The sequence below is a fragment of the Camellia sinensis genome, chromosome 8 (genome assembly GCF_055761805.1).
Source record: "Camellia sinensis isolate YWXY chromosome 8, ASM5576180v1, whole genome shotgun sequence".
Taxonomy (NCBI): Eukaryota; Viridiplantae; Streptophyta; class Magnoliopsida; order Ericales; family Theaceae; genus Camellia; species Camellia sinensis.
In genome coordinates this window covers 159,367,570-159,381,648 of record NC_138968.1, presented here as the reverse complement: position 1 = coordinate 159,381,648, position 14,079 = coordinate 159,367,570, and the positions used below count along the sequence as shown (strand labels likewise).

At 36.6% G+C, this 14,079-nt stretch overlaps 1 protein-coding gene across 1 annotated transcript in view; it reads left to right on the top strand.

Annotated features, from left to right (window-relative positions):
- The window catches only part of LOC114267359 (D-cysteine desulfhydrase 2, mitochondrial-like), a 30,390-nt gene extending 16,630 nt beyond the window's left edge, over window positions 1-13,760 (top strand). The window contains exons 2-4 of the mRNA XM_082885721.1: window positions 12,301-12,682; window positions 13,441-13,570; window positions 13,709-13,760. Coding sequence (XP_082741847.1) covers window positions 12,301-12,682; window positions 13,441-13,570; window positions 13,709-13,760 — 564 coding nt within the window. The remainder of the gene's footprint in view (window positions 1-12,300; window positions 12,683-13,440; window positions 13,571-13,708) is intronic.
- Window positions 13,761-14,079: the final 319 nt, after the last annotated feature.

Below are 14,079 nucleotides of genomic sequence, written 5' to 3'. Positions count from 1 at the left end.
CTTTTTTTCTGTTTGGTGAATATTTTGCATACTTCATGTTATAGCCACTTTTGAGCTTCATTTTGCATAGCATTTTTAGCATATTTGTATATTGATTTGAGGCTTGTCATATACTGTAAATATTCATATTTTTGGTCCCTCTTCAGTGTTGTAGAAGGAATTTTTTTCAGTTTGGGTTTAGCTTATACTACTTGCTTCATTACCCCTATCTTGGCCCCTATTCTTGTATGCTATTTTTGCCATACCTATATTTGCTGTTTGGCCATGTTTATAACTGGAAAAGTGCTTATCTTGGGGCTGTCTAGTTTCTGTATTTGCATTGCATGTCCATGTTGTGCATATTTAGCATGGCTATAGGCCATTTCGGGTGCTTAATGTTGCATTTCGGGACATTTCCTTGCATTTCATATCATTTCGCCTCATCCCGGGGCTGTTTTCCCCTTGTTTTGTTGCTGAAATTCAATTAGCATGCTTGCATATCATTTTTGCCATGTTGCATCACATTTCATCATTGCCTCGGTTTGCGTGCCCGTGTGCACGCATTTCGAGGCACCTCATTTTCTACCAACGGCATCCTATGTGAGTGTGGCTGAGGCTCACTCATGTCGGTATAAGCCCATTTGTCATTTCCATGCCATTTCATTGTATTTTATCATTACCTCGGTTTGCGTGCCCGTGTGCACGCATTTCGAGGCACCTCATTTTTATCCGCCGGCATCTTATGTGAGTGTGGCTGAGGCTCTCTCATGTTAGTATAAGTCCATGTTGCATTTTCCATGTCATTCGCATCGCTTTTGCATCGCCTCGGTTTGCGTGCCCGTGTGCACGCATTTCGAGGCACTTCATTTTCTGCCATCGGCATCTTATGTGAGTGTGGCTGAGGCTCTCTCATGTTAGTATAAGTCCATGTTGCATTTTTCATGTCATTCGCATCGCTTTTGCATCGCCTCGGTTTGCGTGCCTGCGTGCACGCATTTCGAGGCACTTCCTTTTTATCCGATCGGCATCCCATGTGAGTGTGGCTGAGGCTCACTCATGTTGGTATAAGCCCATTTGTCATTTCCATATCATTTCATCATATTCTGTCATTGCCTCGATTTGCGTGCCCGTGTGCACGTATTTCGAGACACATATCATTGCCTCGGTTTGTGTGCCCGTGTGCATGTATTTCGAGACACATAGCATTGCCTCGGTTTGCGTGCTCGTGTGCACGTATTTTGAGATACTTCATTTACACAGCATTTTACCATTGCCTCGGTTTGCGTGCCCGCGTGCATGCATTTCGAGGCACCTCATTTTCATTGCATTCTGTCATTTTCTCGGTTTGCGTGTCCGGGTACACGCATTTCGAGGCATTTCACTTTCATAGCATTGTGTATGTTAGGATTGTATATTAGTTGCATTTCATGCATATCATGCATATTGCATCATGTCCGGAATAGGAGTTAGCCCGGGCACGGGAAACGAAGTACATTTCGTACTTCGAGTGACGGAATATGTCTCAATTCCCAGTTACCGACACTCCGGATTATCCATGATGGAGTTAGGTTTTAGCTGTAGTTTCATGTGCATTCATCCTATATTGAGTAGTGCATTTCGACTCCTCGGCCATCATGCCTCGGTATGCGTGATTGGTGGCACGAGGTTCGAGACATGCATATATCTGTGAAAATACATTGCTATGCCCCTTTCCTGCTCTCTGCTGCAGCAAAACGCAGAATCAGCAACTTCTTGGGACTTGGCACGCATTTCAAGAACAGGTGTAAACAGAGGCTAATTGGGGCATTCCGGTGGATTTCCGCGCAAGACAATCCGGACATGCATCATCCACCAGAAGCAAGGCAGTCCCTGGCTTGCACGCCAGTTTTTTTTTATTTGCTTTCTAGTTAATTCATTAATTAATTAGAATTCTGTAATATTTTAGACTGTAATATTCTTTTATTTGGGACTGTAATATTTGGACTGTATATTTATTTGGACCCTCCGAGTGAGGGCATAACTGTAATAAGTGTGCGTGAGTGTGATGTATGTCTTCCAACCCCACGTCTTTCTCCCTTTTATTTATCCGCTTATGATGGTTAGATTAGGGCATATTTAAATTAGCATACAGTATGACAGCATGTTTGCATCATCCATCTGTATTGCATGCACCGGGCTCGGCACATCATACTAACTGCATTGTACTTTCAATTCTAAATTGAATACATGATAGTTGTAGCATTTCATATACCATCTTAGAATAGCCGAGCCTGCTATAGTTGCATTTTGCATGTGTTGCATTAGGCATTTTTGTATACTTAGGATCATGCATGATTTCTAATTAACTTCCTTTTTTTGGCTTGGAATACTCGGTAAGTTTTATGCTTTAGCATCCTTGCATGCGTGTGAGTGACTGCCATGAATAGCATGCTTACCATGAGGCTAATTGCTAATGTGATATAACTGCCTGAATGCCTATGGGTGAAGGTTGGGTTATTTGAATTGGAATAATTCATCAAATGTGTGTTTTAAGCCCACTAGATAGTGGCAAAATCATGTTTTCTAAGCCCACCCGAGGGTGGCAAATCCACGTCTTAGCCTACTTGCGGGTAGCACCATCAAACCATTTTCAAATAAACAAGCATGAAATGTTTTGTTCCAATTCGGACGACCCAGTCTATATTTATATGCTGCGAGCATCACATAGTAACCTAGGCTAATAACCGGAATAAGAACATACAATGTTTTCAAAAATTGATATCATGGTTAGTAGAGGCCGGTCTATGACCGGGCGAGCGGGGGTGCTCACGAAGTGACCTTCCCCAATCGTACCCAAGTTCCCGAGCCGAGGCAACTTTGGTGATGACGGACACGTGGCCTTTTGGCACCGAGTCAGGGTTTCCTAAATTTCCCAAAATAAAATATTTAGGTGGCGACTCTGTATCTGGCAAAGCAGTCCATGTTTGGCACTTCTTTCAAAAATCTGTTTTCTCAAAACGATTTGCCGGATTTGGACTCTTTGGTTCAGACTTAGAACCGTGACTACGAAAAATCGAGTCCGAGCTGTAGCGAGGTCCCCCGCGGGCTTGTTACAGTAAGAAAGAATAAGTGTTGTGCACTTTGTGTGTTTAGTCTGCATGTTGGGTCCGTAACTAGATAGAGAAAGAGGAAGAACAGGCAAAAAAGAGGGGGGGAAAAAAAAAACAACAAACGAACAAACAAACCCATTACGTGGGTTTAAAAAAAAAAGAAAAAGAAAAAGATTAATTGGCAAAAGTGATAGCAGGTATAGGAAAAGAAAAGTGAAAGGGTTTTCGAAACTGCTAGATTTTAAGTTGCTAAAAATAAGTTTTGAGCATACAGGAGGTAGGTTTCAACAAGAGGAGTCCAGATCTAGAAAGAATAGGCAAAGCGAAGGTCGAGGTGGACTACACGTGCTGGTCAAATCTTTGCACATATATTTTGTAGCCAATCTAAATACTTTGAATATTTATTTGGGACAAGGGAATCACAAGAGTTAGTTTGGCTTAGTGAGTAAGGCATGTGGTGCTAACGATGTAGTCAGGAGTTCGAATCCTCTTAGCAGCGTCCAAGGATTTAAATGTTTAGGTAGACATCATCACAGAATATTCTGTTGGTATCAACGGAATATTCTGAAGATTGCAATTTGGTCCCTGAAGCTTTCAAAAATTATAATTCGGTCATGGGATTCCTGGAATTTTTCATTTTGGCCCTTTTAGTTGTGAAATCACAATTTGGCCTCAAGAGTTTGGGAAATTTGCTCTTTTATATTTAAGGATGGAAATGATAGGTGGTCAGTCTTGTGTTTGGCATTATAGTTTTGTGTGATCATACATACGGAAGCTATATGCATCTAGTAAGTAAGTGATAAATTGTGCATTCAGGAATGTGTACATATGTAAGTATTAAGGTTAAAACCTATGAGTTACAGGGAACTTTGAGGATTATAAGAGGACCGAGACGTGTTTGGTAAATAGCCTATGCATTGGGTCTAAGAATTTAGAGTTGTTATTAAGTGTTGATAATTAGGAGGAAAATGAAATGTGATGTTTAGCACGTGTGGTATTGAGGCTAAGAGCTAAGAACTATTGAGGAATGTCTAACGTTAAAAGGACATTAGAATTGTTAACTGGCATATTAGGGACTACAAATATGATGATTTGTGAAACTATAGGCTTATAGGAATTAACGGTGTTGGGTATACTTCCTTATTGGAGTATGAGACCCAATTGGTTTATTAAAAGAGTTTAATTTGGTTTGGTATTGGTTATAATATATTTTTATATATTATATCTAACTTGTGGAAGCCCAATTTAGTTTGGTAACAACTAGGGTTTTGATAAAAACAAGTCCAAGATTTAACATTATATATGGATTATTGCTTCCAAAGGTGTGCAGAAACAGTGTGAAAATTGATTTACTAGTGTGGATTCATATATTTTTCCTAACAACTGGTATCAGAGCTTACGGTTTGTTTGGGTTTATTTATTTGTGTAAATCAATGGAGGGGAATGTGGGTCGTATGTCTAGCTTCAATGGAAGCAATTGGGTAACTTGGGAAACTAAATGGAGGATCTATTATTTTGTAAAGATTTGTATGGGCCTATTGAGGGTGATAGTGGCAAACTTGATGATATGAAAGATAATGAATGAAAGAGGCTTAATCGAAAAGCCATTGGTGTTATCCGTCAATGGATTGATGATAGTGTGTTTCATCATGTTGCTACTGAAACTTTGGCACATGATTTATGGAAAAAATTAGAAAGCCTTTATGATAGAAAATCATCCAAAAATAAAGTTTTTCTGTTTCGTAAGTTGGTTAATTTAAAATGTAAAGAGAGCAGCCTTATTCCGGAATATTTGAATGAAATAAAGAGTATTGTTAATCAACTTGCTTCTAGGAAATTTGTTTTTGATGATGAGTTGTAGGCTTTGATGCTACTTAGTTCTTTGCTCGAAAGTTGGGAGACTTTGGTTGTGAGGGTTAGTAATTCAACGCCTGATAGAGTTGTCACAATGAGCTAAGTCACTAGTAGTTTGTTGAATGAAGAAACTAGAAGAAAATCAGCGGGTTCTTTTCATTCAGAGGCATTTGTTGTGAGAGGCTGAAGCAAAACAAGGAGGAGGAGTAAGACTCCTCATGGTCGTGATCAAAGCTGTGACAAATCAAGAGATGGTTCTTTTTCAAAGAAAGACATTGAGTGCTATTATTGCCATGAGAAAGAGCACATGAAGCGGGAATGCCGAAAGCTCAAGAACAGGGAGAAAAGGCGTGACAAAAGTATGGATAAGAAGTAAGATGGCACAACGGCGGTTACTTCCAATGGTGATCTCATGGTCATTTGTGAAGATAATTGTTTCAATTTTGTGGGCCAAGAGAGCAATTGGGTGATTGATTTCGGAGTTTCTTTTCATGTGACTTCTCGAGTTGATTTCTTCACTACCTATATCAAAGGAGATTATGGTTCAGTTTGAATGGGTAATGAAGATTTGTCCAAGATTATTGGTATGAGTGATGTTTGCTTGGAAACAAATTTGGGCTGCAAGTTATTTCTTAAAGATGTGAGGCATGTTCTCGACATTCGCCTCAATTTGATCTCTACCGGGAAGCTAGATGATGAAGGCTACAACAACAAATTTGGTGATGGAATATAGAAGCTCACAAAGGGTTTTTTGGTGGTGGCTAAGTGCAAGAAGACTTATACACTTTATTCGATGCAAGGAAAAATTTGTAAAGGTATTGTCAATGCACTTGAAGATGATACTTCTACCGAATTGTGGCATAAGTAGCTTGGCCACATGAGTGAAAAGGGGTTACAAGTTTTGTTCAAGAAGGAGCTTCTATCTGGTTTGAAAGGTACACATCTTAAAACTTGTGTTCATTGTTTGGCAGGTAAACAACATAGATTTTCTTTTCATAAAAATGTTGCTTCTAGAAAAGAAAATGTTTTGGAGTTGATTTATTTGGATGTTTGTGGTCCTTTGAAAGTTAGAACACATAGTGGTGCACTTTATTTTGTTACTTTCATTGATGATTATTCAAGGAAAGTTTGAGCTTTTATACTAAAAACTAAAGATCAAGTTCTAGATGTATTTAAGCTTTTTTAAGCCATTGTTGAAAGAGAGACAGGGCAGAAATTGAAGTGCATCCGATCAGACAATGGTAGTAATACATTGGGCCATTTGATGAGTATTGTCGCGGCCAAGGTATTTGGCACCAAAAGGCAGTTAAGAAGACTCCTCAACAAAATGGCGTTGCCGAGAGGATGAACCACACCATTGTGGAAAGAACAAGGTGTTTGCTTTCACAAGCTAAATTGCCAAGATCCTCTTGGGGTGAGGCAATCAGGACAGCGTTGACGTGATCAATTTGTCTCCTTCCTATCCTTTGAATGGTGATGTTCCAGAAAGAGTTTGGACTAGCAAAGATGTGTCTTATGAGCACTTGAGAGTGTTTGGTTGCCGAGCTTTTGTTCACATTCCAAAGAATGAGAGGTCCAAGCTTGATAGTAAGTCAAGACAATGTATTTTTCTTGCTATGGGCATGATGAATTCGGGTATAGATTGTGGGATCCGGTTGACAAGCAAGTCATTCGAAGCTGTGATGTTGTGTTTCTTGAAGACCAAACAATTGAAGACTTTGGCAAAGGTGATCAACCGGAGCCAAAACCTAATGATCTCATTGGCATGGATCCATCTCCTTCATCTTTAGTTGATGATGAAAATAGGGGAGATGTGCAGCCACCTCTTGAAGATGTAGAATATGATGCTACTCCAAATAAAGTTGGGCCCGAAATTGAGGAAGAACATCTAACTCAAGAACTGCCACCACAATTTGAGTTGAGAAAATCTACAAGGGACCAACAACCTTCGAGAAAGTATCCTCCCAGTGAATTTGTGTTGATTTCTGATCAAGGGGAGCCCGAGAGCTATCAAGAGGCAATTGAGCATGCAAAGAAAGATGATTGGAAAAAGGCAATGAAAGAGGAGATGAATTCCTTACTTAAAAATCACACTTATGATTCAGTGAAGTTGCCCAAGGGAAGAAATTTTTTGAAAGATAAGTGGGTCTTCAAATTGAAGAATGATGGCAAGAATTGGAGGTACAAAGCACTTCTTGTTATGAAAGGTTTTGGGCAAAAGAAAGGTATTGACTTTGATGAGATTTTCTCACCGGTTGTGAAAATGTCTTCTATTCGGGTTGTACTTGGCATGGTTGCAAGTATAAACCTTGAAGTTGAGCAACTTGATGTGAAGACCGCATTTCTTCACGGTGATCTTGAAGAAGAAATTTACATAGAGCAACCAGATGGTTTTGTGGAGAAACGGAAAGAGAAATTTATTTGCAAATTGAAGAAAAGTTTGTATAGCCTCAAGCAAGCCCCACGGCGATGGTACAAAAAATTTGATTCTTTCATGAAGAATAATGGTTTTTCTAAAACCACTTCGGATCATTGTGTTTGTGAAAAATTTCCTGAATGGTAAATTTATTATTCTTTTGCTTTATGTTGATGACATATTAATTGTGGGTCAAGATTACACTATGATTAACAGGTTGAAATTACAGTTGAGCAAGTCTTTTGCTATGAAAGATTTGGGGCTGACAAACCAAATACTTGGTATGAAAATTGTTCGTGATCGCAAAAAAGAGCTGATTTGGTTGTCTCAAGAAAGCTACATTGAAAAAGTTCTTGAGAGGTTCAACATGGATAAAGCAAAGTCGGTTGGTTGTCCACTTGCGGGTCACTTCAATCTTATTTGAATCAATGTCCTACAAGTGAGAAAGACAAGGAAGAGATGCAAAAAATTCCTTGTGCTTCAGCGGTTGGTTCTTTGAAGTACGCCATGGTTTGTACAAGGCTGGATATTACTCATGCCATTGGTGTGGTGAGTCGTTTTCTCTCTAATCTGGGTAAAGAACATTGGGCAGTGGTAAAATAGATTCTAAGGTATGTTCGAGGGACTTCGAAGGTGTGTTTGTGTTTTGGGGATGGTAAGCCGATGCTTGATGGGTTCACGGATTCTGACATGACCGGTGATGTTGATTCTAGGAAGTGTACTTCGGGGTATGTGATGACATTTGCAGGGGGAGCTATGGCATGGAAATTTAAATTACAAAAATGTGTTGCTCTCTCAATTACCGAAGTTGAATTTATTGCCATTACGGAAGCTTGCAAAGAAGAATTATGGTTGAAGAAATTTTTGCAAGAGTTGGTCTTAAAGTAAGAAAGGTATGTACTTTATTGTGATAGTCAAAGTGCTATTCACTTGAGTAAAAATTACACTTTTCATTCGAGATCAAAACACATTGATGTGAGATACCATTGGATTCGTGATGTGTTAGATTCGAAATTGTTACAACTTGAAAAGGTTCACACATATGATAATATTTCGGATATATTGACTAAGACTTTGTTGAGGGACAAACATTTAAAGTGTCGAACTTTGGCGAGTATGCTTGATGTCTCTACCTAAGTCGGTAGAGGGAGAATTGTTAGGTAAACCTCCTTATTGAAGTATGGGACCCAATTGGTTTATTAAAAGAGTTTAATTTGGTTTGGTATTGGTTATAATATATTTTTATATATTATATCTAACTTGTGGAAGCCCAATTCAGTTTTGTAACAACTAGGGTTTTGATAAAACAAGCCCAAGATTTAACATTATATATAGATTATTACTTCCAAAGGTGTGCAGCAGTAGTGTGAAAATTGATTTACTAGTGGGGAATCATATATTTTCCCTAACAAATGGTTATTACGGAACTTTGATGATGAAAAGACACTAGGGTGTGTTTGTTTAATAAGTTTAGTGTTGAAGTGAAGAGCTATTGTGAAATCTATAATGCGATAAGGAAAACGTAATTTTTGACTTGCATGTTGGGGAATACAAGCATATTGATTCGTATGAATATGGTGTTATAAGGAATTAAATTTTTGATGGAAGTGATGAAAGCTACGTGGTTACATGTGAAGTTAAGCTATGAGAACATTTCAGGAAGTAGTTAAAATATCTGATGATCAATGAAGTGCATGGAACTATGGTGATTGGAGGCTAGGAAATTATTTGATATGAAGAAGGTATGTTGTTTTTTTTAAGGGACCTACTATCTGAGCCATAGGGTCTCATACTTTTGTTGTGTGACCTTGAAAGTCCGATTGAAATCACGTTCGGTCGGCGTAGCTTCGCATCTGGAATTCTCGGTCAACTTTGTGGAAATGAATAGGTTGCCCTACCGATGACCTTGCATAAGTATTTGGCTTACGATTGCATCTGTTGTGTTATGTTCCGAGCTAACTTTGATTACCCCAAGTATTATCCACCTTTGCCGTGCGACTTAAGGAAACGATAATGAGAAGTATAAATGATGTGGAAGTTGTTGAATCTCTGTTGAAAAATTACACAAAGTGGAAGAAGTATTAGAAAATATAATGAAACCTATGCAAACATGTCAAGGGAAATGGCAAAGATCAAAAGAAAAAGTTAAATGTGGAATTAACAATAGAATAAAAGAAGATGTTTAGAAATTTGTGGTACAAGAGGCAAACAATCTTAAGCAAAGTCGTAAAGAAATGAACCTGCCCCCAACATGTCCAACGTATTAAAAGTTGCATAGACAATTATGTCATTGAGTTATGAGAGGATACTTTAATAAGACATCGACTGAGAGATTGTCAAGAAAAAAAAAAAAAATTTACAACAAGTCAATCAGATTAGATCGAAGATTGGTACTTCATAAATAGGTAAAAAAAATAAAAAAATAAAAATAAATAAATAGATAAACATTGCTAGTCAATACAAAAAGTCTTGAATTATAATTGACACCCTTCTAAATATTTGAATTGATTGTGGATAAATTTAGAACTCATCTACTTGAGCATTTGAAACTTGATATTAGATTGCTAAGATAATTAGAATGAGATTGTTATAAGGAAACTATTTGTGAGTAAAGTGTCTATATGTTAATGGATTCAGGATCCATCCATTCATTTGAAGTCAATTGTTATAAGATGGCTATATCATTGGGACTATTATTGTGTAAAAATGTTTCATTGCCAGTCAGAGAATTACGTTATTTGGGAACGTTGTACTATGAGTATGGCCCAATACCTTTGATGTGGACCCTAGAATGTAATGTTCAATGTGAATGGATTTTCGATCTATCAAGTGAATGTGATCATACACCTAAGTGAGTCGTCTTTGACTTTCGAGATTAAATAGTTATCTTGTAGAACCAATGGAGAAAATTTTTCCCCAGCAATTTGACTTGATGGCTTATGAATTCCATAAGAACAAATAATCGAATTATTATGGTCAGAAAATTTGTGGATTTAAATTTGTTGTTGAGGTTGTATCACATACCCAACCTATTTTGAAGACTTCATATGGAATGTCAATAAGGGAGTGCTTTGATTTGTTGAAGCTAAGTAAGATCATGAATATCATTTGCCTATTTTGAGACACGTGGATTATTGGAAATATAAAGATTATTAGAAGATATGTGAATAACTAAATAAAAGTATATGATATTCATGAGGAACGAAAACCTAATGAAACCTCACCAACTATAAATAAGTTGCCAATTGCTAGGCATGAGGAACGAAAACATAAATTACGGTGTGGTAGACTGGTAGAGAAAAATTAATATTAGGAAAACAAAGGCTAAGAGTCAATATTAAAGTGAGTTATATTATATTTTGAGTTGCCATAACATATTTTACATATGTTTTGAATTATCATAATTTATTTTATATAAGATATGTTTTATAACTTATATTTATATTTCAATTATGTTAATTATTTTCTAAACTACATTTGCTTATATTGAAACCCATGGATATGTTTGTTTAAACTTTAGAAATTATTTGACAATGATTTTGTAAACAATTATTTTCTGTAAGTACCACCATAGGAGTCCCATGCCTTGGGGGACTTAAATAACCATTGGCCTCTATTTGGCCACTTTGTGGTCCTCTGTTTGTCATTATCCATTGACCTCTGTTCTGATTGTCACTCCAGTGACCTCTATTCTGTTCTGTTCTATACTGTGGTTATGATTATTTGCTTATATGATTTCTGCATTCTGCTTCTGTTATTTAAAATTAATTATGTATTTCAGTTACTAAGCTAATCTCTGTTTAGCCAAATAATTATCCATGGATTTTGTACCCTCATGCTCACTGTATAATATTTCTCATTCTGCCATGTGTTTATAGCTGTTAACCACTTTCAAGTGATGTGTCAAAACCAGTGCATGAGGTAGGCACAAGGCACTTTGTAGTCATAGTACAGCTCTGGTATTCCAATCGAATTGAAGCTCCAATGTATGCATTTTTGTTATACTTCAATGAAGATTCGGGTACCCTTTTATTTTACTCTACTGCACTATTAATTTGTTATGACTTGTTGGGAAGTCGAACCTTTGGGTACTGGGTTTGGGTTGTGACAGTAGCTGTTAGAGCCTACACAAATCATAACAAGATGCAGTTAATCGAACACATTTTTTACTCACAAAAGATCCTAAAGCAACCAAGTTCTACAATAAATTACATATGAAAAAAATTGAAAAATACATGAAGATGAGAAATGAATTAGGTAGCCTAATAACTCAATGGATCTTTTATGAGTATGAATTCATGAATCTAAATACAAATATGGGAGTAAGACTTAACAAATTGCATATAAATTTATTTTATTTTATTTTATTGAGAATTTAATTTTAGAGACAAAAAGAATGAGAAATGACTTATATAACTGATTCCAAGTAATTGAGATACAACACTTAATTTAATTCTATTAAAATTTCAGCAAAATACTAGTATCTAAAAAAGTTGATAGGACAGGTAAAAAAAAAAAAAATTTAAAATTTAAAAATATATTAAACTCCCACCATTAAATTTGTCAAGTGAGACATGTTTTGTGAGACATGAACAAGTTTGCATATATACCTATAAAGTTGGTACAACCAGATAACCACAGAAATTGAATCATGCTTGCTTTTAGCATACAAGAATATATTCTATGGTAGATCTCAGCTACTTCTTGTTTTTATATGTTTCACTTTTCATAATATGTATTCATCTTGCACCCATGATATACTTATTTATAGAATCTTTAGGCACTTTTAGGACTGAGTAATATCCAGTTCAGACATTTTCTAGGTTACATGTGGAGGTTGCCAAAGTGTGCATATAGAAGTAATAGGTAGGTACTTTAGTTTTGCAGGGAAGTACAAATATTTCCTATTTTAAAATTTTCTTAAAAATCGATTTTCATTTATTTTTGTGAAATGAGCCATAGAATCCAATTTCCAATAATTGGCTCGTGTACCTGGCAGCTGTTTCCTGTGCAGAGAGAGGACTGAGGTCACATTTGCTTCTCAGAGGAGAACAACCTGAAATTCCTACTGGCTACAATCTGATTTCCATGTTATATGGAAGTGCCATTCATGTACCTAGATTTCTTTTTGCCAAGAGGGAGGAAATGCTTGCAAAACATGCTGATTTGGTAGCAGACGGTAGCGGTTCTGTTGTATGGCTAAGTGACATTTTAGAGGCTTCCTTGACAACTCAAATATTTGGTAAACCGAATTGTGAGCGACTGGATGTTCATAGATATGTTGAAAGTTTAAAAAGGGTTGTTATTGTCAATGAAGGTGCAGGAGATGCTGTAGGGTTACTAGGTAAGTGTAAAAATGTGGTTTGATACTTATTTGTCATTAAATGTTTGCATATTTTCTTGTATTTGAGGACGCATTATGACAATCGCTATGTCTATGCATCTAAACCTGACTAATTGTAAGAAAAAAAGAAAATAAAGAACTATTTGAGCACTTATTTTGTAACTTGTATATATATCATTTTATTAGATGTCTATGGCATAGTCGTACGCGCATTGCAAAATATGTGGCTTTATATTACCTGTCAATTTTGTTGTTTTTTGTTTTTTTTGTTTTTTGTTTAAGGGGGCCAATGGTTCAGTGGTTAAAACTCGGCCTATCAATTAACCTTGAGGTTGTGAGTTCAAACTTGTGGGTAGCCATTTTGTGCAAATAATGGTAAATGTTAGGTCTGTACCCAATCTACCTACCCTAGACCATACTCCCATCCAATGGGTACTAAACTAGGCATACTTTTATTTGCCTTTTTTTTTTTTGGGTTGAAGTTCTTAGTTATGTCTTTAAACTTCATTGACAAATGAGCTATTTGTGCAATAATTGTCAATTAAGTTTTATGAATGGTCTAAAGAAATAAGGACAAAGATCGATAAAATAAATGCATGATCAAATATGGTCATGGTTTCCCAAATTGGTGGATGGTATGGTCTATGGAAAAGTAATTTCTTATTAGTTTAGTTATGTATTTTTCTCTATTTGTTTGCTTTTGCTTATTTGATTAGTTGTTCTCTATGTCCAATATCTTTAGAATTTCTCTGTTGTAGGTGTCATCTGTCTTGTGCAGTACTTATCCCAGAATCATGTTTTTGGAAAAGAGCAAGCCTTTGAAATTGTTGTAGATGTTAGTACAGGAACAACAGCCATTGGTTTAGGACTTGGAGCCATATGTTTAGGGTGTGTCCCTATTTATACATGTAACACGTCTAGTTGAATCTCTTCAATTTTTGAATCGTTCTAGTGCTTTCTTATGAGATTTGAGTCTTGTAGAAGCAAAATAGTGCGACAACACATTTCACGTATTTTTTTTTAAAGGCTTCCATGGGAGGTGTATGCAATGATGCTAGCTGAAAATATTGATGGATAAATACATCAATATGCCCTATTGGCTTACACAGGAGGAATAGTTGGTTTTTGATTTCCAAAGGTGTTGCAGTTTTTGTCACGCCCCCAAAATAATATCATAAATACATCCACAAACATATATAAATGATAGTATAAATCAGAGTCTTAGTCCTTTTATTACATAAAGTTAATGAGTACAAAGAGTTTAACGTAAGCAAATGCCCTATTGGCTTACACCTTTCCCAGTCTTGGCATGGTTACAACAAAATGAGCTTCACTCAATAAAAATTTAGCCCTAGGCTATACAAAATAAAACAAAATAAGAAGCTTTTGCTTCCCAA